General features: G+C 37.4%; 1 protein-coding gene across 3 annotated transcripts in view; it reads left to right on the top strand.

Annotated features, from left to right (window-relative positions):
• HSF2 (heat shock transcription factor 2) overlaps window positions 1-24,442 on the top strand; it is a 45,955-nt gene extending 21,513 nt beyond the window's left edge. The window contains exons 8-13 of one of the 3 annotated variants that reach the window (XM_036768856.1): window positions 870-1,018; window positions 1,656-1,910; window positions 4,134-4,239; window positions 16,588-16,641; window positions 20,762-20,846; window positions 23,463-24,442. In XM_036768856.1, the coding sequence (XP_036624751.1) occupies window positions 870-1,018; window positions 1,656-1,910; window positions 4,134-4,239; window positions 16,588-16,641; window positions 20,762-20,846; window positions 23,463-23,752 (939 nt within the window). In that variant the 3' untranslated portion in view covers window positions 23,753-24,442. Of the gene's footprint in view, window positions 1-869; window positions 1,019-1,655; window positions 1,911-4,133; window positions 4,240-16,587; window positions 16,642-20,761; window positions 20,847-23,462 lie in introns of those variants that run through there. The other 2 variants (XM_036768857.1, XM_036768858.1) reach the window with 2 other exon arrangements.
• Window positions 24,443-26,214: the final 1,772 nt, after the last annotated feature.

Genomic DNA, 26,214 nt, shown 5'->3' with positions numbered 1-26,214 from the left:
ACTGTGGCTTAAAAACACTCCTTGGAATTATTGCTTAAAATGTAACCCACAGAATATTTCGAATGATTCCTCTAGTTCACTAATGACCACATGAAATGGGTTAAGATTAGATATTAGGAATTCTAACAGATTAAAATGAAGTGTCCTTAAATATAGTTCTACTTAGATGCAGGTCCTGACTTTGGCATATGTGGTAATAAGAAGTATAATGGAATTTTCTAGTGCTACCATCCAGTGATATTTACTCATTCATTTACATTACCTCTTCTGGCAGACTGTGCTTGATTATTTTTTTAAATGGGATTTTGCATTCAATCATAGAATGGTAACCATCACTCCCAGCCCCTCGCCACCTCAACACACATCATAAAAAATGCCCATGCAATTTGCTGTTCTTTTGAACTAAACTGTTGACTGCTTTTTTAAATCAGTCATTTCTGGAAATCCCCTTCCACCAAACTGAACCCTCTCATAATAAAAACAATTAAGCAAAAATACCTCTTACAGTAATTTGTTAAAGTATAAAACATTTAGCCCCCTCTCTACAAGATGAGGAAGGGAGGTGTGTTTCATTTGCTGTTCTCTGGGACCATTAGTGTTTTTTTAGTTACTCAGAGTCTGGCTTCATTTTTAGTGATCTTTTTATTTAAATTGTTATTACCTTATTGTAGCTGTGCATATTGTCTTCTTAGTTACGTTCACTTTACTGTACATCAGCTTATCTAGATCTTCCCATGTTTTTCTGAATTTTCCTCGCAGTCATTTCTTACTGCACAGTAATAGAACTTTTGTTTGTAATTATTGGTGCAGTAGTTGATTTAGAAATTGGAACCTTGCTCTTAGACATATTTTCTTTTCCAATTTCATAGGTTCCACATAGTAGGACAGAGGGTTTAAAACCAAGGGAGCAGATTTCAGAGGACATCATTATTTATGATGTCACTGATGATAATGTAGATGAAGAAAATGCTCCAGTTACTCCTGAAACCAATGAGGATGCTACATCTGACACTTCAAAGTAAGAAGATTCTGAAAATAAGTGTTAGAGGACAACTTTATACGTCTTGTTATGCAAGGAATACCTATTAAAGCCCAAATCAACTGATACTAGATTTCCATTAGTTTATAATAGTAACTGCTCTGTAGGGCTGATATTCAGCTAAGTTTTGAAACCTATATTCATTTAAACAAAAAACAAAAAAGGTTTAAAGTGAACTGACTTGTATTAGCTGATGGGTTCTGCTGATAAAACACCAGACTAGTTTAGGACTCCAGTCTGGACACGTCTTTGCTTGGTGACTATAAGTAAATTTCATAACTTCTGAGCTTGTGGCAGCTGTCACGTACTACTAAGTTGTAGATAGTTTTAGGTCTGCTTCAGTGGTGGGTGTTACTGAACCATCAAAAAGTCACACGTCTTGACGTTGGCATAAGAAGGAAGAACAGAATGATTTAATAATTTTATTCTAGACTGTAGTTCTAGAATATAGGCCCTTTTTCTAATAGCATCTTATATCGCTGTGTCCTCTGTGGTTTTAAAATCTAAATTCTATGTTCTATCAGTGTTAAATATCTAGAAATTTACAGTAGTGGTAGGAACTTTAAGGAAAAGAATATTAACTGCTTCTTTCTTTTCTCTCCTGTCCATGGCATAGTTGTAGCCAGTACCCTGATATTGTCATTGTAGAAGATGACAATGAGGATGATTATGCTGCTGTTATTCAGGGTGGGGACAAAAGAAGTGAACCAGTCAGTGTTCCAGCCAGTCACCGTGTGAATTCTGTCAGCGAGAATGGCAGCTCGCTCATGTCTAATGCTGTCCAGGTAAACAACTCGTCTACTCTGACTTCAGAAGATCCTGTCTCTATGATGGATTCTATCCTGAATGAAAACATCAATCTTTTAGGAAAGTGAGTGATTTAATTTTGAATACTAATTTTGAGCTTGATAAATTAAATTATTATTCTGTTTCTGTACTTCACTCTTATTATCTGGTAGACTTCTGCATATTTTGTTTCTACCCCTTCAAGTTTCTTCTTCAGTCCTTGAAAAATTTAGTTATTTACTCAATAAAATTTATGTCCAGTTTGCTAAATTCTTCTTTGGTCTGCTTAATTATGGCTTCTTCTAAACCTAAAGGTATGCTTGTATGTGCTAGACGGTTTCTTTTTTATCATCTCTGCCTTTTTTGTGTGTGCAGTGTTGTCTATGTAGCCTCAACACAAAAGAGGTAGAAAGAATGCTAGCCTTGGAGTCAGGACCAGGGATCAAATTATGGCTCTGATTCTTAATATTTGTGTGACCTCAGGCAAGACACCTTCTCTGACCTTCAGTTTCCTAATCTAAAATGAGCATATTTCTGTAGATAATCTTTAAGGTTTCTTTTGTCTCTAAATTCATGATGCTAAGTTTTGTGGTTTTTGTACTTGAGTTTTCTACAACTTCTGAAAAAAGTACTTAAAGGTTAAGCATGAGTTTCTAATTTCTGGTTTACTAAACCTCCCTTACCCTTCTCACCTATCTTTTAGTTAAAGTAAATATATGTCTTAACTGTTGAATAATATTTTCTGTCTTGTTCATTTCATGTTCTTTTGTGGTCTTGACTAGTCAGGGGGATTCCACTGAAAGAACATTTTATATATTTGATTATTTTCAGTTAGCTCCTGTTTTTGGATTTTTGAATGGTGCATTGGTTATGGAATAAACAAAACAAAACTTTTACGATAAAACTGACAATCTGCCCCATTTGGATGTGTCCTAGATTATCCACAGTTAATGTTGCCATGTTCTTTTGATTGTTTACAGATGTTTTGGGGAATGGGACATCTCCTTTTCTGAGTTCAGGGAATTGTACCTGTTCATTCTCCCCCTCCCAACTTGGAATGTCCCTAATCTTTCATCCATTTAGAAATCAGATTACCTAATGTTGTATTGTTTCTTTTTTAATTAACTAGACTTATTTGATTGTTTTTATTGTATAAAAGTCTGTCTCCCCCTGTATTTGAGTTCAGCTCACTCTAAGCTGAGGAGGTCTGGTCCTGCTTTGTTAGGCAATTGCCTGCATTTACTTAATAAATCAGTATGTTCAGAAGATCAAACCTTTGTTTCCTTAGTCATTTCATCTTTTACCCACCACATTCAGAAGATAGAAGATGCATGAGTACAGAGGAGAGGGTTTTAAAAGCAGTACAATTAACTTTTGACTGGATGCATGAGTACAGAGGAGAGGGTTTTAAAAGCAGTACAATTAACTTTTGACTGGAAAGGAATTCATTAAGTTTATTCAAGTTTCCTTTTTAACTCAAAAGTATTTATGGATTTGTCTTGCACAGGAGCTAATGTAGGAATTTTAGCGACATAAACTTTATATAATAGGTGAAATAATAATTATATATGTGTATATATGTATAATAGGTTAAGAGATATGGTCATGCCTAAAATTTTTCTGAAATCTTTCCCAATATCTACTAGAATTTCATTTTCAGGTTTATACGTGAGTCAAATAGTATACAATTAAATTTCTTGTTCTTCTGCATGATGAAGCTTCGTTTTTAAATTGGTAAGTTCAGTAGAGTGATGAAATTCCTTAGTTTCTGGTCCATCTAGTAGCTCTAGCTTATGTAAAAAACTTCCTTTGTGCTCAGGGTTGGCTCCAAGCAGAGTGGTATGATCATTCTCAAGACATAGATCTTTTTGTTTTGCTCCATGCCAGTAGCTACTCTTCTTTAAAAAATTTTTATCGGCTAACATTTGAGTACCCACAGGTTATGTATAGCAATTCACAAGGTCCTTGACATATTCTTATTAGACAGTGGACATGGCCATTTTGCAGAAAAGTTAAGAATAAAACATTTAATAGACGCCAAGTTACAACATTTAATAAAATAATTTGGAGGAGAAAAGATGAATTAAAGCATGTTGGCACCAAAGTATTCCAAATTAATATTCTAATATTTAATTAAACAGTCTATATTTTAATCTTTTTTTGATTGGAATCTGCAGTTTGATATGCTGCTGGGATTACTTCTTTTGCCTAGCCAGGTTGTTGTGGGGTTTCAAAAATAATTTTAGACTTACATGCAGACACACATCTCAGAACTTACCATATTTCATTCTTCTTCTCTTTTCTCTAGGGTTGAGCTGTTGGATTATCTTGACAGTATTGATTGCAGTCTAGAAGACTTCCAAGCCATGCTTTCAGGAAGACAGTTTAGCATAGACCCAGATCTACTGGTGGATGTAAGTGTTTTATATGCTCTTTTCTCTTCAGATGTATTTGTTGATTTCTCAAAACTATGAATAGAAATTAAAACAGTTTGGGGGAGAGTGTTTTTTGTTTCTTTTTGTATCCTGCGTGGCTTATCCTTCTTTTTAAAATTCTGATGGTAGGCCTTGAAAGGAAGCCCGTAGGCTCTTTATTAATGTGTTCAGGACATTTAGATCAGGGTGTTCCTAGAGTAGCAGTTGAATTTAATCCTTCAATGGCAGCATTTGAACTTTGATCAACAATACTGTTAAATCTGGGTCTTGTTTGAACTCACTGTGATATGAACAAGAATTATTAGGGGCCCTGGCCAGCCAGAAAAGTTTTTATTTTTATATATATGTGTACATATGTGAAATGTATTTCCATTTTAAATGGACATACTACTTTTCTTATAGAAATGTGATTTTCAAGGACTGTTGGATTTCTAAATGTGATTCCTCATCATATCTTGAGAGCCACTGTCTTCCCCCTCTCTTCCCACCTTTCCACAGATGACTGATTTCTAACATTTTTTGACTAGGAACCTTTATTTTTAACTCTTATTCTTGTGTAAACTTCTCTTTTTGTTCCTTCATTCTTTTTTACCCATACATCCATTCATGCACACTCAATTTACCCAAGCTCTCATATCTTCTGCCTTTGACCCTCTCCACCACTGTGGGCAGACTTCTCTTTTATCCTAAATAATTTTTCTCATCTCTTCACTCTTTCTTCTACAAATGAAACCTGCGTCTACCCTCTAGATACTACCTTCCCAGCTTCCCTTTCTAATTGAATGCTATTCTCCATCCACCTTAGGCTTCAGTGGGAGGGCAAGGTCAACTTGTTCCTTACTCCAGTATTAGTTCCAGACAGTTGTTTCTCTGCTGCTTTTCAGAGTCTCTGACATTTGCACCATCTCCAGAGCATCATTGCAGTCCAGGGGTTCCACCTTTATTATTTTGATTGGCTTCTGCACATAATGTGTTTTTGGCTTAAAAAAACCTTTCTCTCCATTTTTATCTAAATGTTCACATTCTAGAATGCTGCTAGAGAATAACAAAGCTTGCAAATCTGGGGCACTCCAAATTCTACAGTTAGTTCCAGGATACTTCATTGTCAGTACTTCTGTTCTTCTCTTGCGGATGATCTAGTACATTCTTCAGTGTGGTTTTCCAATTTTTCCCCCTTAAAACAAAGCATTCTTAGCAGATGATTTTGCTTCTATTAATGAGATATTAGGGCCTTCCCACATGAGCATTGTCATCTTCCTAGCATCTGTCTTCATTCTCTCCTTTTCTCCTCCTTCCTGTTTCTCTACTACTAATTTGTTATATGACTGAACCAGGAACTGAGCCTCAGTTTCCTACTAAGTAAAATGAGAGGGTTAGAGTTGATTCTCTTTCTAGCACTATTACCCTATGGTTTGATTCTTTAAGCCTAAATCTTATTCTTTTCCCCAGCGTCCACTCCTACAACTTTTCTTTCCCTGTTAATATTTTTACACTGGTACTTTTCCTTGTATCTTCAGACGTGTAGATTTTCCTTATTTTGGAAAGAAAAAGAAATTGATTTTATAACATTATTCAGTACTGTCGTATTTTTTTCTTCCATTGCACCATATAATTTCACAAGTCTTTGGTCTACAGACTATTATTATTCATTTCATAACTGTATATAGTATGTTTTAACCTCCCTTCAGCCTCCTGTACTACATGATCATTAGTTTTCTTATATCCATTGGCCTGTCTTATTTCTAACTTGACCTGTGAAGCATTTGGCCTTGTTGCTGTAGTTTGGCCTAGTTCCTGTGGCACCATCATCTTTTTATTTTTTAATTGAATTTTATTTTCCCACAACTTAAATACACAATAAGAAAAGAAAAAGAAACATTATATACTTAAATATTAAAACAAATATAAAATAAGAAAAGAAAAAAACATGTCATGTGCACAGCAGAACATAAGAGAGGATTTAAAATACATAACAATAAATTTCCATTTCAAGAAAGCCTATGTAATAAATACTGTGTTGTGTTGAGAGCTATCTGTCTTTTCTTTGCTTCCTTGTAAGTTTTCTTTTGTTCTCTACTGTGCACTTTTTACTTTGTTCTTCCTCCCTCCTGCACCCCCTGCTACAGTTAAGCGTGGTTACACACATACATGCACACATATGTACATACATATATAAACATATACTTTCCCTAACAAATTCTACTCTTGATCTTTGTTTTATGTTTGTGCATATCTCTTATTTCCTATCCCTTCTGACTCCTCTACTTCACTTCTACCTGCTACCTTGCCCTCCTATTGCTTAACCTATTTTCCCCCTCCAAGGATCCCTCCCTTATGCTCCCATTCCCATAAATCTAAACCCCCTTATGTACCCCCCTTTGACCTATTACTTCACCCTTCCATCTAAAGATCACTCCCTTATCCTCTTCCACCTCCTTATCTCCTTAGAGCGTTTTATTTTTTTTCTTTTTTCTTTTCTTTTTTTTTCTTTTTGGCAGGGCATTTGACTTGCCCAAGGTCACACAGCCAGTACGTGTGTCAAGTGTCTGAGGCTGCATTTGAACTCAGGTCGTCCTGACTCCAGGGCTGGTGCTCTACTCACGGAGCCACTTAGCTGCCCCTAGCGTTTTATTTCTTTCTGAATTTAGATTTTATACTCTTGTAGATATATATGTATTGTTTCCTCTTGAACCCATTCCCCATGAAAGTAAGTTTCCAGAACTAATAGTCCTCCTCCATTGTCTAATTTCTCTACGTCAGTTCTTCCTCTCCCACCTCATCTGTATAAAATAATGACCCTTTAGCTGTTCCTAAACAGTTTTATATTTTAAAGTCATATACTCAGGTCTCCTCCCTGCCCCCCCCCCCAGTCTTTCTTGTGAACTATCCAATTACTAATAACAATCTTAGACATACGTTTTACATTTTACATACATAAAAGGTAAACAGTATGTCCTTATTGAGGCTTTTGTAATTAGTCTTTGGTATGTACCTTATAGTTCTCTTGGCTCTTGTATGTCAAATCTTCTACTAAATTCAGGTTTGTTTGTTTTTTTTTTAACAAAGCCCTGAATACCTGACAATTCATTAAATGTCCATTTTTTTTTTCATTCAGGATTATGCTTAGCTTTGCTGGGTATGATATTTTTGGCTGGAACTCCAGGCCTTTTGCTCTTCCATATATAGTGTTTCAAGACCTGTGGTCTTTTAGTGTCTCCACTGCTAGGTCTCATATAATTCTAGTTGTGGAACCACCATATTTAAATCTTTTTTTTTGACTGGGGTGGGGGAGGACAGTTGGGGTTAAGTGACTTACCCAGGGTCACACAGCTAGTAAGTGTCTGAGGTGACATTTAAACTCCTGACTCCAGGGCCAGTGCTCTATCCACCGTGCCACCTAGTTGTCCCTCCCATAAATCTAAACACCTTTCTATATCTCCTCCCCACCCCCGACCTATTCCCTCACCTTCCCCTCTAAAGATCCCTCCCTTATCCTCCCATTCCCATAAATCTAAACACTGTTCTATATCCCCCTTAACCTATTCCCTCACCCTCCCTTCTAGAGATTCCTCCCTTACCCTCTCCCCCCTCCCTATCCCTTTCTTTCTAAATTTAGACTTTTATACTCTTGTAGATTTATGTATTGTTCCCTCTTAAACCCATTCTCGATGAAAGCAAATCTCCAGAACAGTCCTCTGCCCCCATCTAATTCCTGTGTCAGTTCTTCCTCTCATATCTCATTTGTGTAAAATAATTACTCTTTTTTAGCTGTTCCTAAACAGTTTTACTTTTTAAAGTCACATACTCAGGTCTGTCCCACGTTCATCCGTCCCCCCCATCCCAGTCTTTCTTACAAACTACCCAATTACTAATAACAGCCTTAGACATGCGTTTTACATACATAAAAGGTAAAGTCTGTCCTTATTGAGGCCCTTGTAATTAGTCTTGTTTTTCTTGGATTTTTTTTTTTTTTTAGTTTTTCTTCAGTCTGTCTCGTTTGATTTTTAAAGTCTTTTTTAAGTTCTTCTGTGAATTCTTTTTGAGCAAGTGACCATTTGGTGTTATCCTTTGGGGTAGAAGAGTATTTCTTTGCTTCAGTATCTTCCTCTGAAGATGAGTCCTGGTCTTCTCTATTCCCATAGTAACTCTCTATGGTTGGATTCTATTTGTCATAGTTTAGTTTTTGTAATCACTTCTAGTCCTGGGGTATGTAACCTCTGGCCTCAGCTCCTCCCTCTGGCCTGTAACTGAAACCAAGACCTTTTAAAAGATTTTAAGTTTATATTGAATAGCAATATGACTAGTTACACTTGTTTTCCAGCTATCTTCATTTCAATAAATAAAAATGCACACTATGTTATAACATTTCAGTCATTACTCTAGTCTCTGTCTGGATTCTTTGTTCATTCCCATTTGCTTATTCTTTTGTGGTCATAGTCACTAGGGAATAGGGACTATCTCCAATTGTCCTGATCTGTATCTTGCCACTGGATCCAGATGGCTCCAGAGGAGAAAGTGAGACTGCTACTTTGCACAGCCCTGCCTCCCTTAAATCCAGTTTACTTGCAGTTTACGGCATCACCTTCCTTATATCATGGTCCTTTTTGAAAAAGTGGGACAAACAACAACAGTAGGGAGTGGTGATCATGGAAAAGCCAATATATTGACTTTTGCAAGAACAAATCATTGCCAGATTAACTTTTTTTCCCCTTTTTCGACCGAGTTACTAAACTGGTAGATCAAGGGATCGATGTTCATATAGGTTTACACGGATTTTAATAAAGCATTGGATTAAAGTTTCTCATGCTAGTAGTGTAAGGCAGAGGTTCAAAATATGTTCTGGCTTTGGATTAGATGTAATTAGATGGCTTTGGAACTGGTTGAATAACTAAGATTAAGAGGTCACTGCAAGTTTTTAGCTTTGAAAGTTTCCAGTATAGGGCACCAGGTTGCTGTACTTGGCCTTGTGTTGTTCAGTATCTTTATCAGTGAGACAGGTAAAGCTATAGATGGAATATTTGTCAGATTTGCACATGTTACAGTACTGAGAGGGTTAGCTGACACACCGGGTGTCAGGATCCAAAAAGATTGTGACAAACTAGACTAGTCACTAGAACATTGGATTTAACTAATTCAGTAAGAATGAATATTAAAGTCCTTGAATTCAAAAGGTTAACTTCACAGTTACAAGATGGAGGAGTCACTTTGTTTGAAATAAGGGAAGAAAGTTTTAGTGGACTATAAGCTCAGTCAGTATCAGTCAGCAGTGTTATATGGCAGGCTAATTTCCTTTTGGGCCACAGTAAGAGAGGAGTAGCTTTCAGGAAGAAGTTATTCGTCCCTCTGTACTGTGCCCTGGTCAGACCACATCTAAAATAATGTATTTAATTACAGATGTCACAGCTTAAGAGAAATAGCATTTTGCTGCAGGATGTGTGGTCCTGGGCAAGTCACTTAACCATCCCTCAGTTTCCTTATCTGTAAAATGAGCTGGAGAAGGAAATGGCAAACCACTCCAGTAGCTTTGCCAAGAAAGCCCCAAATGGGATCACAAAGAGTTGGACACAGTTAAAATGAATGAATAACAGCTGGATGGTAAAGGTCTTTGTTCCTTGCCAAATAAAGATGGATTGGAGGAATTGGGGATATTTAGCCTAGAAAAGAGAAGGTTGAGAGGGGATATCTCTTCTTCAGGTATTTAAAAGGCTATCACATGGAAGAGGGACTGAATTTGTTTGTTTGGTTTTTTTTGTTTTGTTTTTTGACCCTCAAAGGGAGAGCTAGGGACAATGGGTGGAAGCTGAAAGGTTTTCTGTCAAGAAAATTTTGCTAATAATTAAAGATCTGTAGTATACAGAATTAGATTGGACTGCTTCAGGAGGTAAGTGGGTTCTCTCTCCCCAGAGCTCTTCAGAACATATGTTGCATTTGACCACTTATCAGGCATGTCATCATGAATATTCTTTTTAGGATATAGGTTGGACTAGATGGTCTCCTCCAACACTGAAATTCTGCAGTATTCTTGGTCCCGTTTTTTATTGCATTATTACATAAAGCTCTTAACTGATTTCCTTTTTCTCCTCATGCTTGCTAATATTATTTCATCATAGTAATAGATTATCAGGGCTTCCAAATATGGTCCGCAGTGCAATTTTATGCGGCCTGCCTGTGGGTTTTAATTTTCACAAGCGAAAAAATAAAATAATAATTTGCATGGAATGCGTATTAGATTTTAAATTCCATCACTAATAAATAATCTCTTCGATGTTAATTTTCTTTGGTGTTTTATTGCACATATCGCATGGAATTTTCAGTCAATCTGTGGGATGCGTTCCATCTGCACGATGCAGACTAGTCAGTATGCACCTACATTTGTATTGTTGTGGCTTTGTTGTTTTGTGTTGCTTTCGTGCTTCACGCCTTCACCTGTCATTGATGATGCACGTTCCCCCACTTTCTATTGGTGTACTGTATTTTTTATTCTGGGTGTGTCCCTCGAATAATTATTTTATTTTAATACGGCCCTAAGGTAACCTAAGTTGGATAGCCCTGCATTATATTAATGTTCCGGAATTTAACTATTCCTCTTATTTAAAAAAAAATTAATGAATTTGTTGCTTTTTTGTTTTTTTTTTTACACCAATCATTTCCCCTTAACCTGCCTTCTGTTGAACCCTTCATTTGAACAACAACAAAGTATCACCAATTAATTAAGCAAAACCAACTGACAGTTTCTAGTACTGACAGTGTATACCGCATTACACATCCGTAGATCCTGCCTCTTTATTGAGTGGAAGGATAGTATTTTTCCTCAGGTTCCCTAAGATAAGATTGTTCTTTACAGTTTATCATAGTTTGACTGCTTTTTTTAAGTTATTATTTACATTATTTGTGTGTGTGTGTGTGTGTTTTTCTTGATTCTGCCTTCTTCCTTCCCCATCATGTCATCCATGTTTCTCTAAATTTCTCATATTAATCATTTCTTATGGTGTATTGATAGGCCATTACATTTGTATTCGATAGTTTGTTCAGCCACTCCTCAGTCAGTAAGCAACTTTCTGCTTTAAGTTTTTTTTTTGGTACCACAATGAGTATTGATATAATTATTTTGAAGTATATAGGATTTTTCTTTTTTTCTCATTTTCTCATTTCATTTTTTCTCATTTTCTCATTCATTTTTCTCATTAAGGTATTTGTCCAGTAGTAGTTTTGCTAGGTCAAAGTATATGAATAGTGTTTTGACTTTACTCATGAAATTTCCAATTGATTTCCAAAATGGTCGGACTACTTTATTACTCCACCAGCAACATAGTGTGCAAATCTTTCTGTAGCCCCTCTAACATTGCCTTTTTTTCTTAAGAGTATTTTATTTTTTTCCAATTACATGTAAAGGTAGTTTTCAAAATTCATTTCTGTAAAATTCCAAGTTCCAAATTTTTTTCCCTCCTTCCCCCCAAGGATATCAAGCAATCGTAATATAAGTTATACATGTACAGTCATGTTAAACATATTTCCACATTAGTTATGTTGTGAAAGAAGGATCAGAACAAAGGGGAAAAACTACAAGAAAGAAAAAAAAAGTTTAAATAATATGCTTTGATCTGCATTCAGACTCCATAGTTCTTTCCCTGGGTGTGGGTAGCATTTTCCATCATGAGTCTTTTGGAATTGTCTTGGATCATTGTATTGCTGAGAAGAGCTAAGTCCATCATGGTTAATTATTGCATGATGTTGCTGTTGCTGTGTACAGTGTTCTGGTTCTGCATACTTCAGTCAGCATCAGTTCATGTAAGTTTTTCTGAAATTCATCTGCTCCTCATTTCTTACAGTACAAGAGTATTCCATTATATTCATATACCAGAACTTGTTCAGTCATTCTCCAATTGATGGGCATCCCCTCAATTTCCAATTCTTTGGCACCACAAAAAGAGCTGCTATAAATATGTTGGTACATGTGAGTCCTTTTCTTTTTTTTATAATCTATTTAGGATACAGACCTAGTAGTGGTATTGCTGAATCAAAGGGTTTGCACAGTTTAGTTGCCCTTTGGGCATAGTTCCAGATTGCTCTCCAGAATGGTTGGATCAGTTCACAATTCCACCAGTAATGCATTAGTGTTCCAATTTTCCCATATCTCCCAATAGTTATCATTTTCCTTATCTATCATATTAACCAATCTGATAGGTGTGAGGTGACACCTCAGTTGTTTTAATTTGCATTTCTCTAATTTATAGTGAGAGCATTTTTTTCATATAATCATAATCTGGTAGCTTTAATTTCTTCTCTAAAAACTGCCTGTTCATATCCTTTAAACATTCATCAATTGGGGAGTGACTTGTATTCTTATAAATTTGACTCCCTTCTCTGTATATTTTAGTAATGAGGCCTTTATCAGAAACACTGGCTGTAAAAAAAATCGTTTCCCAGCTTTCTGCTTTCCCTCTAATCTTCGTTGTAACATTGACTTTTTTGTATTTTTAATTACTCTTCCCCTCCTCTCCCTTTCTCCCCTCAGTTTTTGCTCTATTTTTGGACATTTGGGTTGCTTCCAGTGTTTTTTCCTCAATTAGAAGTAGTGATACTATAGAAAAACTTTGAAGCACAAAGCTTTTTTTGTTTTGTCTTTGATAACACATTTCATAATATATTCCCAGCAATGGAACTACTGAGTCAGAGGGTATTATTATTTTGTAACTTTCATTGTATGCTATTAGAATTCTATTGATGTAGATGCTTTCACCAGCAAATGAGTGCACCTTTTCCCACAGCACTGTTAGCATTCATTTCCATTGCTTGTAATAATTTTTGCCAGTTTGTTGGGTGTGTACTGGTACCTCAGACTTGTGTTAATTTGCACGTGGCTTCCCAGGGCTTTGAAAAGACTGCAGTTGGACAAAGGATGGGGACTTCTTTCAACTCAGGCCTGGTACTGTGATCAAGGAACAGGAGGGACCTCCTGGGGTTAGATTGGTGAGGAGACTTCCTTTTAACTATCTGGGGCCTTCAAGTGGTTAAGTGATATCCCTTGTGGTGGCTTTAGATTTGATTGGCCCACATGGGAGTTGGCATGAGCAAAAAGCTCAGTAATTTGTGAACCCTTTAACCCAAAATGAAAGCCCCTCTCCCCACCCCACCCTCCAACCTGGGTTCTTGCAGGTAAGATATGTACCTGGACAAGAAATGTCAGTAGTATTACAGGTTCTGGTACTTTAGTCAGTGTTTTTCCATAGCTTATAATAGCTGTATAAAAATGTTTTCCCTTTCTCTTGGTAACTTTTATTTTTCTATTCCTACTTCATTTCTTCTTGATAAGGCAGGGAAGAGGTTTGGATATAATTTCTAAATCACTGAAAGATCTTAAGCGAAGCTCCCCTGACTTCTTACTGTTGTGATATCTTTCAGAAAATTCCTAGTATCATCTTTGGCTTCTTTAGTCAGTGAGTTTATCTTGGATTATCTTTCAAAATGTCAGTTTTATCAGTTTTTTTCCCTATCTTATGGATGCTTCTCTACTGCCTACAAACATGCTCGTGCCTTTTCCCATCCTCAGAAAACCTCACTTGACACATCCATACCATCTTTCTCTCTCCTTTGTGGCTAAATCCTTGGAAAGACCATCTACAATAGGGTGCTCCACTTCTTTTCCTCAGTTTTTTCTTAATTCTGTGCAATCTGACTTCTGATCTCATCATTACAATGAAGTGAAATTGCTCTCTACAGAGTTAATGATCTCTAATGCCTTTTCTCAGTCCTTATTATTCTTGACCTCTCTACAGTCTTTGACATCATTTATCACTCTGTTCTCTTTGATACTCACTTGTCTCTAGGTTTTCAAGAAGCTGCTTCTTCCTGATTCTCCTGCCACACATCTGACTGTTCCTTTGCAGTCTCCTTCGTGAATCTTCATTCAGTTCATGCCTACTAACCACAGGTATCCCACAGGACGGTGGGGCTCTCCTCTCTTCTCCCTCTGGACTGTTTTCACTTGGTGATCTCATCAGCACCCATGATTTCAATTATCATCTTTGCTGACGATTCTCAAATCTACTTGCTAAATCCCTCTGCTGACCTCCAGTCTCGTACCTCCAGCTGCCTATTAGACATCTCGAGTTCAGTGCCCCACAGACAACTTAAACTCAGCATGTGCAAAACTAAATTTCTTATCTCTTCCCCACAAAATCCTCCCTCTTACTGGCTTCCTTATTGCTGTCAAGGGTACCACCATCCTTACAGTCACAAGCTGGCAACTTAGGTCATCCTCAATTCCTCTCACTCTCTTCCCCCACTCCCAGTCCCATATTAAAATCTGTTGCCAAAACTTCCCCATTTTACTTTTGTAACTTCTCTCACACCCCCTTCTCTTCCCTGATGCTGCTGCTGTCCTAGCACAGGCCCTCATCACCTCATGCCTGGACTATTGTAAGAGCTTGCTGTTTGGTCCCCCTGCCTCAAGTATCTCCCCACTCCAGTCTCTCCTCTACTCAGTTGTCAGTGATCTTTCTAAAGTCTAAGTCTTAACTATATCTCCATCCTCACCCCGACCCTCCACTTCATCCCCACTCATTAAACTCCACTGGTTCCCTAGCACTTCCGAGATCAAATATAAAGTCCTCCGTGTGCAGTTTTAAGACCTTCATAACCTTTCTTTCCTTTCTTCTTTCTGAGTCTTATACCTCCTCACCCCACCCCTACCTGCCTCAGTCCCCTACACACAAACACACTCTCTTGACAGCCTTCTTGCTCTTACTTGTGCAAGACACTCCATCTCCTGACTCCAGCATTTTCACTGGCTGTCTCCGTGCCTAGAATTCTCTCCCCCCTCATTTCCACTTCTTCACTTACCTAGCTTCCTTCAAGTCCTAATTAAAACTCCCTTTTTACAGAAAGCCTTTCCTGATCCTTTGTAATTCTAATTCCTTCCTTCTGTTAATTTCCAGTGTGGCCTTTATATAGCTTTGTTTGTGCAGAATCATTTGCATGTTGTCTTCCCTGTTACACCGTGAGCTCCTAGGAAACAGTACCTGTCTTTTGCCTTTCTCTGTATCCCCATCACTTAGTATAGTACCTGTCATATAGTAGGTACTTATTAAATGTTGATCGATTGATTGACCATTATAGCATTCTTCTTCCCAGAGCACCAGTTTTTACTCTGAATTCCCCTTGAACTTGCCTTTACTCTATTAACTCCAGTGTGCTTCCAGGATGTGTAGTCCTAGAGGAAATAATGTAGTTTTCCCTTGTTTATTCAAGGGGACAGAATCTGACCCTTCCCCTAAGCATATGCTGTGCACAGAGGTTTCCTAAGAACATATGAAGATAATTAAGTCCTAGTCCCCTTGTTTGCTGGTCAGTACTTACCACCTCAAACCTTCTGATTCAACTAACTGGTCTATTCACTATCCCTAGAACCTCTCATTCCCATTTCTACCCCATGTCTGTTTTCATGCTACTCCCTCCTCCCATTTCTGTCCCTGTCCTCATCCAAACTTAACTTTATTCTCTTCCTGTTATAAGACTCTTCTGTTCCTTTCCACATGAATTTTGCTCTGTCTTGTATACCTAGTACTCTCACATGTTCAGCTTTTTTCTTTCTTTAACTGTTTTAATACCAAATATTTATGGAATGAATAAATTTCTGTGTGAGTTGCAAAATATATGCATGTTGAGTAGGTGACCCACTAGTGCATGCTAGCAGAGCCCTGTTTAGTAAGAACTTAAGGTTTCTTGTGACAGTGATGGGGAGAGAGAACAATATTGGGAGATTCTTCAAGAGTATATTTGTCATTGGGAGCAAATGTTACTTTTTAACTATATCCTTAGTACCATTTTCTTGGAGGAGGGGTCTTCAACCTCCTCAGTCAAAACCTATTGGGGGCTAATAAGTGCTCCCAGCTGTATTATTTTAGTACTGACTGCAACCTGGGAAGACAGGATAATGTCATTGAGAGGCTTAAATAATGAGAGAAAAATCCAAAGGGAGAAGGAAAATGCACTAGTTGTCTTAAGTGCCTCCAGATTGCCTCCCTGTGCCTTAGCAGTACCCTTAGAACCAGAAAGAGGAGTATGAAACAATAGGAAGCAAATTCCATGTGATATGTGGCAAAGAAATTCCGTCTGGGTGTATGGCTTTCTTTGTTTTATCTTTTTCTTTTATTTTCTCATCTCAAAATTTTCTCCAGATAATACTCCTGCCTGTGAACTTCTGGTGTAGGGTCACATCTCTTTACCAGACAAGATGTCTGCCTGTTGTGGCTTTTTGAAAATCATGAGTAAATATAATATTTTTGAATATTTATTAAACTTACAATATCTCATTTGGTCTTTCAGCTTTTCACTAGCTCTGTGCAGATGAATCCCACAGATTACATCAGTAATACAAAAGTAAGTTTTAGTTAATATTGCTCAGGACCCATAGCTGTAAAAAAAAAAAAAATCTAAAATAATATCCTGATAACTAGAAAGCAGTGAAATTGTTCCTGTCACTAAAGAAAAGCATTTTGTTTTCTAATAAACTGTAGGTCTAATGGAGGTATTGGAGTTCTGGGTAAAAATTTTTAGTGATGATTGTTCTTTTGGAACTTAAGAGATAAGTGTATAGTTAGTGTAAAGTATAGTTGGGTATTAGACAATCTCCTGATTAAAGTTGGGATTGTAAAGGAGGAGCTTTGAAATAATAACGATATATTAAATATACCATGTAAATATATACATACCTTCCATACTTCTAAAAAACTTCTTGGTAGAGAGAGGCAATGTTATACCATGAAGCACTACCTTGAATCAGAAGACTTGGCTATAATACCTAATATTTGAATGATTCTTGGCAAGAAATTTATTATCTCTGATCCTCAGTTTACTCATCTGTAAACTGATAATACTTAAACTACTTCACAGAATTACAGGCAGCAAAGTGCTTTGTAATCTTTATGGCACGATATAAGTGTAGTTTATTATAGTAGTGTGTTTTTCTGGAAACTGTTTCTATGATAATTCCTTTTATTACTATGCTAAATTTCCTAACAGTATATGTGAAAGTGCCAATAATTTGGACTGATATGGAGGTGTAGCAAGTTTAAATTAATGAAACCAGAATTGTAGGCTGTTTAAAGAAATTAACTTATAATATGGTAGCTTCTGCTGAGCTAACAGAGTATTAGCAAATAGAGATTTTTGAGTGACCTGCTTTAATGACCAGATAAGGATGATTTGTAAACTATCATATCTAGTCATAAGGGATCTGGTGTGACAGCACACTGTAAGTCCCTGCTACTGAGGGAGGCTGAGGTGACAGCACACTGTAAGTCCCTGCTACTGAGGGAGGCTGAGGCTGGTAGATTGGTTGAACTTAGGAGTCTGAGCTGCAGTAAGACTAAAGTCGGTTGGTTGTATGGTGAGTCTTTGAGAGCAGGGGGCAAGGAGACAGAATGGAGAAGTTTAAAGCCTCCTTGAGGATTACTGTTGGGGTCAGGCCCATGAGTGGCCTCTGTACATCCAGGTTAAGTGCGATAAGAAAAGCCAGTCTCATAATACTCAAAGGTTCATAGGATTTTAGAACTGTAAGGGACCTTAGCAAAATCGAGTCAAGCCCCCTTATTTTGCAAATGAGAAAATTGGGGCTGAGAGAACAAAACGGACTTCCCAAAAGTCACAGAATTAATAAGTTACAGGGCCTATGTTTGAACTCATATCTTCAGACTCCAAGTTTACTGTTTTTTACACCATATTATCTCTTAGGCAGGCAAAAATTCCCCTCATCTTGGTTTTTATAATCTTAATTTGCTTAGTGCATACACCTAAGTTTTAAAGTAAATGAATCCATCATCTGAGAATTATCACATAATTATTTAAGTTTTTAAAAAATTTTTATTTATTTTAGGTTATGTATTTATTATTTTATTTTCATTCTAACACTCAGTGGTTTAGGGATGGGGGGGAAGCATACTAAAGTAATTTTTATTGTGCGTTATATTTGAGTGTTGACATGTATAATTGGTTCTGGGTCTTCACAGAGCTACCTACTATTGATCCTTTGTCAAAATTGAATACCAAGAAGCCAGTTTATATTTATATATGTATATGTACATATATATATATACACACACACACATGTTATTATGTATTTTATATCATGTAGTATATATATTTTATATATAAAATACCTGATATGTGTATGTGTGTGTGCGCGCACGCACGTGCGATATTATATATATAAATACCTGATTACTTGTGTTAGAGACTTTTCATGCCTCCTCAATCATATTATGAATGTGTTCCCATGGTACTTAGTCATATAATCTTATTTCTGGAAGGGACCTTTACTCTTGTGTGTATTTAATATATGTGCTTCTGTTTTTGATTCTTTACTACCTTCTATGTTGTAAGTCACCCCTTTAGCACAGGTCAGGATCTTTCTTTCTAAGATTGAGAAACTATCACAAAAGTGTCAGGAACTGAAAGTTGAGCAGCTACAGAGTTGCCTGTAATTCCGCTGAAGGACATTGATTTACTGGGGTTTTCACTTAGGACTGTACAGTTAATGAAAAATAACAGTATTGAGTAAAAATAAACCAGGGCCCAAATGCTTTGCAACAAATACTTAATAAGAATACCCTCATAAATGTGTATTTTCCTCTTATGTAGAATCTTAAGTGAATAAGATAGGAGCATTCTATTTATATTTGGTACAGAATAATGCCAAACTTAACCATCAGGTGGAACTGAGACAACCTTTTTTTCCTTAAAAGTACTCAAAAAAGTCCCCAGCATTCAAAGTTTGAGCACTTCTGTAGAGCAAGAAAAAAGAAAAGCTGGTTAGGAGCATTTAAAGATGTGATTGGTCCATTTACTGTCCAGAAGATAGATACGCATTACTCACTAGTGGCTGTAAAAATCTGTACCACAGGCCAACCTGAAAAGTTCAAGAAAAATAGAAGATAAAGAAAGGGGAGATCTTGGTAGGTATAGAAATGGCACAGTGAGTAGTAAGAAGTAGATACGATGACATTGTGTGGCAGAGAAAGACACATTCTGAATGCAAAGGGACAGACAGCTGTATTGTACCTCAGCCTCTAAGGCTCTCTTTTCAGTAATTGTTAGTAACAATGATCATTCCAAGTCAATCAGAAAAGGAAATCTTCCTCTCTTGTCTCATCTTGACATGGAGATGACCCTGGGTTTTCAAAAGTTGTGTCATGCAGTCCTATTTCTGGCAGATACTGCCAAGCTGGAAGGACTCAGTTCAGAGGGGCTAAGCAATCATCAGGTTGCCTGCAAGTTGATGATTTTTACAGCTACAGCAACTCATATGTCTACCAAGCTCTAGAAGAGATTGTGATCTGTGTCTGTGCAGGTGGTGCCCAAGTTCTTTATTTCTCTTAAATTGGAAAAATGTGTAAAGCATTTTGAAAATATTTCTATAGAAAAAAGGTTTGAGATATTTAAAAAAGATTTTAATCTTTATCTGGAGTTATTTTGAAATCTTAGTCATGGTGTAATTCCTTCCCACTTTAAAATCTTCCTTCTCTGCAATGTCTCCTATCCCCATTCAATTTTATTGCTAACTCTTCTTTTTAACATCAGTTTAATTTCCAAATACCTTACTCTGGCTTCACTTATAACACAAAAGAGAGGGAGGGAAGGAAAAAAAAGAAAAGCATTTCAGCGAGACTAAATAGCACATCAGCTGAATCTTGTTCCACATCCATAGTCACCTACCTCTGCAGAAAAAGGTGGGAAGTCCATTTTTTCTTCTTTTATTGGGGGCCAAGCTTTCAACTTTCTTAAAGAGTCCCATTGCTATCATAAATACCTTACAGACCAGTTTAATCTTTCTAAACATGGCTATGATCATCATTCCTAATTAAATACTTAATACATCATTGCCTAGTAAATTACATCCAAATTACTTAGATAGTATTCAGGTCCTTTTGAAATATCTGGCTTCAGCTTTTCTATTTTTATTGCCTTCTGCTGTTCCTCACGTAGCCCAGTTCTAGTCAAACTGTGCAACTCAGAGTTGTTCTCTTATTTTAAAATGGTCCCTCCTCCAAATCTATATTTCATTCAAACTCTAGCTGCCCTTTTAGGTACAGTTCAAGTGTTACCTCTTCTTTGAAACCTTCCCTAGTTTTACCTCCTTACCCCCTTTGTTATCTAGGAATGATGTATCCTTTGAACTCCCATAGCACTTCCTTTTTACCTTTTGGCCTTATAGTATACTATATATTAGGGTTACTTCTTATATATTAGGGTCTCTGTCTTATATATTAGGGTCTCTTCTCTGTCCAACTAGAGTGTAAGCTCAGTTGAAGATGTCTCCATCTTCATATTCCTCTCCTCTATGTACAAGAAGTTTGGACCAGAGCTTTGTTAGGTCCCTTCCAGCACATTCTGTGACTGATATTTACACTTTTCTGTATCAATACTTGATGTATAGGTAAGTTTTCAAGAACCCAAAAAAGATGTAGGCATAATATTTGACTATGTTGGGTTTTTTCCCCAGTTGGAAAATAAAGGATCAGAAACTAATAAGAGTAATGAAGTTCAGCCAACTTCAGAAGATGGAAAAAATTCTAAGCCTAAATCAGGTATGTGTATAAGATGCAACATTGAGGTGTTTTTTTTTTTATCTTTTGTTGGTACTATTTGTTTTTTTACACCACAGTCAATTCTCAGCAATCCTCACATTTACAACCTCCACCCTCCTTCTTGGCCAATCTGTTCTTAATTATGCAAAATCACCTAACAGTGACAGCAGTAAGCAGCATTTATAGATAATTTGCTTGAGAGCACTACACAGAAAAATAAGTTGTATGTCATGTCAATACTGACATTCTCTGACACTTTTAGGTCATATGAGAATGTAAAATATAATTAAAAGACAAAGTAAGTGAATTAAGAGAGAGGTGCAGTAGCGTTTTGTAAAAAGTCCAAAGCTGAGGAAAATTTTCATTGACTAGAGTGAAGAGGAATCATGGCTGTAGAACTAGAAGGGACTTTAATCCCCTAGTTTTATAAATGAAGACACTGAGGGCCTGAGAGTTGACATGACTTTCCTAGGGCCACACAGATAACAAGTGGCAAAGGCAGGAGTCTCCAGGTGCTCCCAACTCCAAATCCAGCACTCTTTTCCCTTTACCATACTGCCTCTCTAGGTGGTATTAAAGTTGTGGTGGCAAACTCAAATCGAAATGGGAACCACTAAACTACATATGAGGTTCTCTGACTATACATATTGACTTAAAAACCACATATTAACGTTATCTTTGTTCTAGTTTTACTTATTTTGCTAAATACTTCCCAATTACATTTTAATCTGGTTCAGGCGGCAGTTGGAGTATTGTGGGCCCATTTTGACACCTCTGCTTTAAATAATGGTTAGGATTTCTAGAGGTTAAGCTTGGGGACTGGGGGAAGATATTCCAACCATAGGACAATTGTATGAAGTTTAGACAGAATTTAGATTATATGGAGAGGAGTTATTAAAACATCCACTGTGAAGCAAGGCACTATGCTTAAGCAGTAAGGATATAAGGAAAAGCAAAAGACCAATATGCAAATTACTATGTACTAAAAAAGATATATACAGGGTAAATTGGAGATAATGGACAAAGGGAGGACGTTACCATTAAGAGGGATCAGGAAAGCCTTCTTTGCAGAAGGTGGGACTTGGACTGAGACTTGAAGGAAGCCAAGGAATCTAGGAGCAGAAATGAGGGAGAAAATTCCAGGCATGGAGACAGCAGGTGAAAATGAATGGCATCTGGAGATGGAGTCTCTAGTGCAAGGAACTTCGAGAAGGCCATTGTCACTGGGTGGCAGAATACATAGAGGGAGTTAGTGAAGTTAAGGTATAAGAAGACTGGAAAAGTAGGTAGGGGCCAGGTTACGGAAAGCTTTAAAAGCCAAACAGAGGATCTTAGGTTTATTTCTAGTGTAATAGGGAGCTGCCAGAATTTATTGAATAGGGATGGAGGAAGATGTGATAGGGTGAAACTTTTGTTTTAGGAGTATCATTTTGAGAGTTGAATGGAAGATAGACTTCAGTGGGGAGAGACTTGAGGCAGGGAGACCAAGCATGAGGTGATGAGGTGGTTGTAGTGTCAAAGGAGAGAAGGAGGTGTATACAAGAGGTATTACAAAATAAAAATGCTGGGACTTGTCAACTGATTGGATATGGAGGTTGAGAGACTGAGGAGCTGAAGATGATACCTAGGTTGAGAGCTAAGTTGACTGAATGGATGGTGGTATTATTTGACAGTAATTGAGAAGTTAGGAAGAGGGGAAGCCTGTGGGGCAGAGGTTAGAGTTAATGAATTCATTTTGGACATGCTGAATTTAAGATGTTCTATTTTCAAAGAAATGTGAATGCTAATGGCTGTGCAGTTTATTAACAATGTAACAAATAATACCAAGATATTTAAATATTAGGGGGGCAGCTAGGTGCACATGGATAAAATGCCAGGCCTGAAGTCAGGAAGATGAGTCTGTGTGATCCTGGGCAAGTCACTTAACCCTGTTTGCCTCAGTTTCTTCATGTCTTAAATGAGCTCGAGAAAGAAATGGCAAACCACTCCAGTATCTTTTGCCGGGAAAACACCAAATGAGGTCAGGAAAAGTTAGTCAGACATGAATGAAATGACTGAATAATGACAAATTGAAATATTTCAACAGTATATCAGAGTGAGGAAGATCACAAGCAGTGACACCTCTAACCATCAATTGCAACTCCAGAATTTTTAGCTAGGGAAACAGTCGTATCATTTAGATCTCTCAGGTTGGCAGTCACATCTTCTCTTTTCAGCCTTTTTCAGTGATAGTGAACTCAAAGAGTCTCTCAGGAAATAAGTCCTTTTAGTCCTGTCTCTATACCTCATACAATCTCTCTAGTCATGACAGTTAAGTCTCCAAGTGACAGTTAAACCGCCTCTTTTAGATTCTTTTTCCTCTCGCAGATAAGAGTAACAGTCTATATTCTCTGTGGATTGTGGTCCATAAAAGCTGGGATTACATAGGGATTGTGATACTGTTTTCACATAGAGATTGGCATCACTGCATCAATACCTTCACTGAGAAGTAGAGTGGTAAAATTGGGAGAAGACCTGGATTCTACTGCCCACTCTATTTCTTAATTGTGTAATTTCTCTGTTTTCCTTTTGGTTTTGTATAAACTAATCTTAAGAGTATTCTGTTCTTTTTTTTAGATAAGCAGCTCATCCAGTACACAGCTTTTCCTCTCCTTGCATTTCTTGATGGGAGCCCATCCTCCACTGCTGAAAATGGAAATGCAGCTTCGGAAGCTGCGTCTTCTTCAGACAAACCCTTAGAGGTTGATGAGCTTCTGGATAGTAGTCTGGACCCAGAACCAACCCAGAGTAAGCTTGTTCGACTGGAACCATTGACTGAAGCCGAAGCTAGTGAAGCCACGCTGTTCTATTTATGTGAACTTGCCCCGGCACCATTGGACAGTGATATGCCACTCTTAGATAATTGAATCCCCAAGAAGGCGGACTAAATGTATATATTCATCAAAATGATGAACTATTTATTTAAAGTATCATTTGGTACTCTTTTGTTTTGTAAATGGCTTTGTTTTGTGTATTCAGATACTGTGGAATCTAAAGCACCTTCCCTGTCCGCACCCCAAGTCTAACCACACACTGGTCACTCTTGCAAAGCTTTCAGACGTTGCTCAGCTGTGTAGTTCTATAAGATTTCCTGAATACTATTGGCAGATCCTTAATTTGGATTCGAATTGCCATTCTTCCCCTAATTGCAGTGGAATTCGTTAATTTGTGTTTTCATGTATATGCCCATTACCCTGATCTAATTAAACTTTTGTTTGTTTGTTGTAATTTGTTCTGTTTGATGCTGTCTGATTGCGTACAGTGTAAACACACTAGTGCTGAAGATGGTATTCTGAATGCTTTCTCTGTTGCAGTTAACTTTTATTAAAATTTTTACACTTGGCTTTTCAAAACTGGGAACATAAAGTGCCTGGATCTAGTAGAATTTCATTGGTTTCCCTTGGTTCTGAGATGTACTCCTCTGCACCACACAAGAACAGTGAAATGGGCATGATTTTCTCCTGCCCCTAAAACCTTCCCGGTCTACGTTAGGTAGTAGAGATCATCTCTGCCCACTGAGTTGGACTGGAATGTCAAATAAAAGGTTTTTCAGTTTGCTTGTGTTTTGGGTTTCTTTTTTTTTTCTTCCCTTTTTTAGCCATACTCAAGTAAAAATAAACACAGTAGATATTTAGGTCTCGTTTCGGCTCTGCTGTCTTTTTGTGTGGTTTCTGTAAAAAGAAAAAAAAAAGGTTCAACTCTAGTAGATTCTGAAGCATCCTCTAACTTTTTTGCATTTCAGCATACAGTAACTTCAAGGTTTTAATTTACAAGTTAGTCATATAAATGAGGCAAAAGAATTGGAAAATAATCATCTTCATTAATATTATAGTTGCCAGCCTTAACTGTTGGGATGTGTGTGTGTTCCCCTGTCTTTCTCTCTAGGATGTTACTAGAAAATTGCACCAGCTGAGTGTAAGCATCAGGTGCCAGAACCACAGATTGCTTATTAACACATTCCTGCCAGGGTTTAGGACTCTCTTGCCCTGACTTACTAACAATTACTATAGCCGTTTACGTTTTGAAAATCCCTAACTAGTGCTCCTACTTGCCCTTTTTTCACTCATGGATGAGGAGGCATTTATGGGAGCCAGATCTGGAAGGTACTTCAGACATAATTTGATTCAAACCCCTCTTTTGGCAAGTGAGGAAACAGACCCAGAGGGGTTAATAAGCAAGTTGCCCAGAGTAACATCACTAATAATAGTAAAGTCAAGACTTGAACCACAGACCTTTTGATTCCAGAACTAGTGCTTTTTTTTTTTTTTGCCATACCACCATATTTTCTCTAATAGTGTTTTTTTCTTTTCCTACTTTTCTAGACAAATTTCAAAGATCCCTCCCCAAGTTTGCTGCTTTTGCAGTTTGGCTCCTGCTATTTCTTCCCTTTCACATTACTCAGTGATGAAGCCAAACTATATTACCTACTTTTGTTATGCCTGCCATTTCCTGAAATGCCCACTATTCCCCATCCTTCAGGGCCCAGGTCACATGCCACCTCCTCCATAAACTTCCACGTCTCCTAACCCCAAATGAGGAAATAAGGTCATTTTTCCTGAATTCTGTGGTGCTTCATTGCCACTTGCCATACCGTTTATTTGTCTACCCTACCTCACCTCCTAGGTTCTGTGGACTGCAGTTTTGTCTTACCTAAGTCTCCCACAATACTTTGTACAAAGAGCTTCCATCTGAGCAAAATCCTACCAATGCAGATCTGTAGCTTCTCTTCAAGTGTCAGAGACTGGGCTTGAACCTGGGCCTTTCTTAGCTTCAAGGCCATCTCTAGCCACTACGCCATGCTACCTCCATGGATTTACTTTAATGCTACCATTATTTCTGAAGTATAAAGCAGTATACAGAAGTTCTTGACTGCTATGCTTCTCTTAAAGTAGCTGTTTGGGGATGAGCAAACAAGTTGGGTCTGTTAGATGTGGGGCTATTGATTTAAATGAAAAGCCTCCAAAAAGACGACATCTCCTAATTTGCCCTCTACTAGGTTAGGTAGCTCTTCAGGCTAACCCTGCGTTCAAGATGTCTGTCAACATGATGTTTTTTGCTAAGATTCTTTTACCTGCTAAATATCCTTGAGAGTCTTCTCAGAGAATCACAGAATATCAGGATATATGGGACCTTAGAATAAATCTAAACATTTTACAGAAGAAATTGAAGCTTGGAGAAGTTCTATGACTGGGCAAATGACTTAATTGGTAAGTGGTTGGGGGCTCAGGTCTTTTGACTGAAGAATTTAGTGCTCTCCTTACTACGTAATACTGCTGACCGTATTTGTCATTTCAGTAGCATTATCATTTTTCCTATTTCCAATTCACAT

This window comes from Trichosurus vulpecula, chromosome 7 (assembly GCF_011100635.1).
Source record: "Trichosurus vulpecula isolate mTriVul1 chromosome 7, mTriVul1.pri, whole genome shotgun sequence".
In the NCBI taxonomy this organism is placed as follows: domain Eukaryota; kingdom Metazoa; phylum Chordata; class Mammalia; order Diprotodontia; family Phalangeridae; genus Trichosurus; species Trichosurus vulpecula.
The sequence above is the reverse complement of the archived record's forward strand: the minus strand, read 5'-3'. Positions and strand labels throughout refer to the sequence as shown.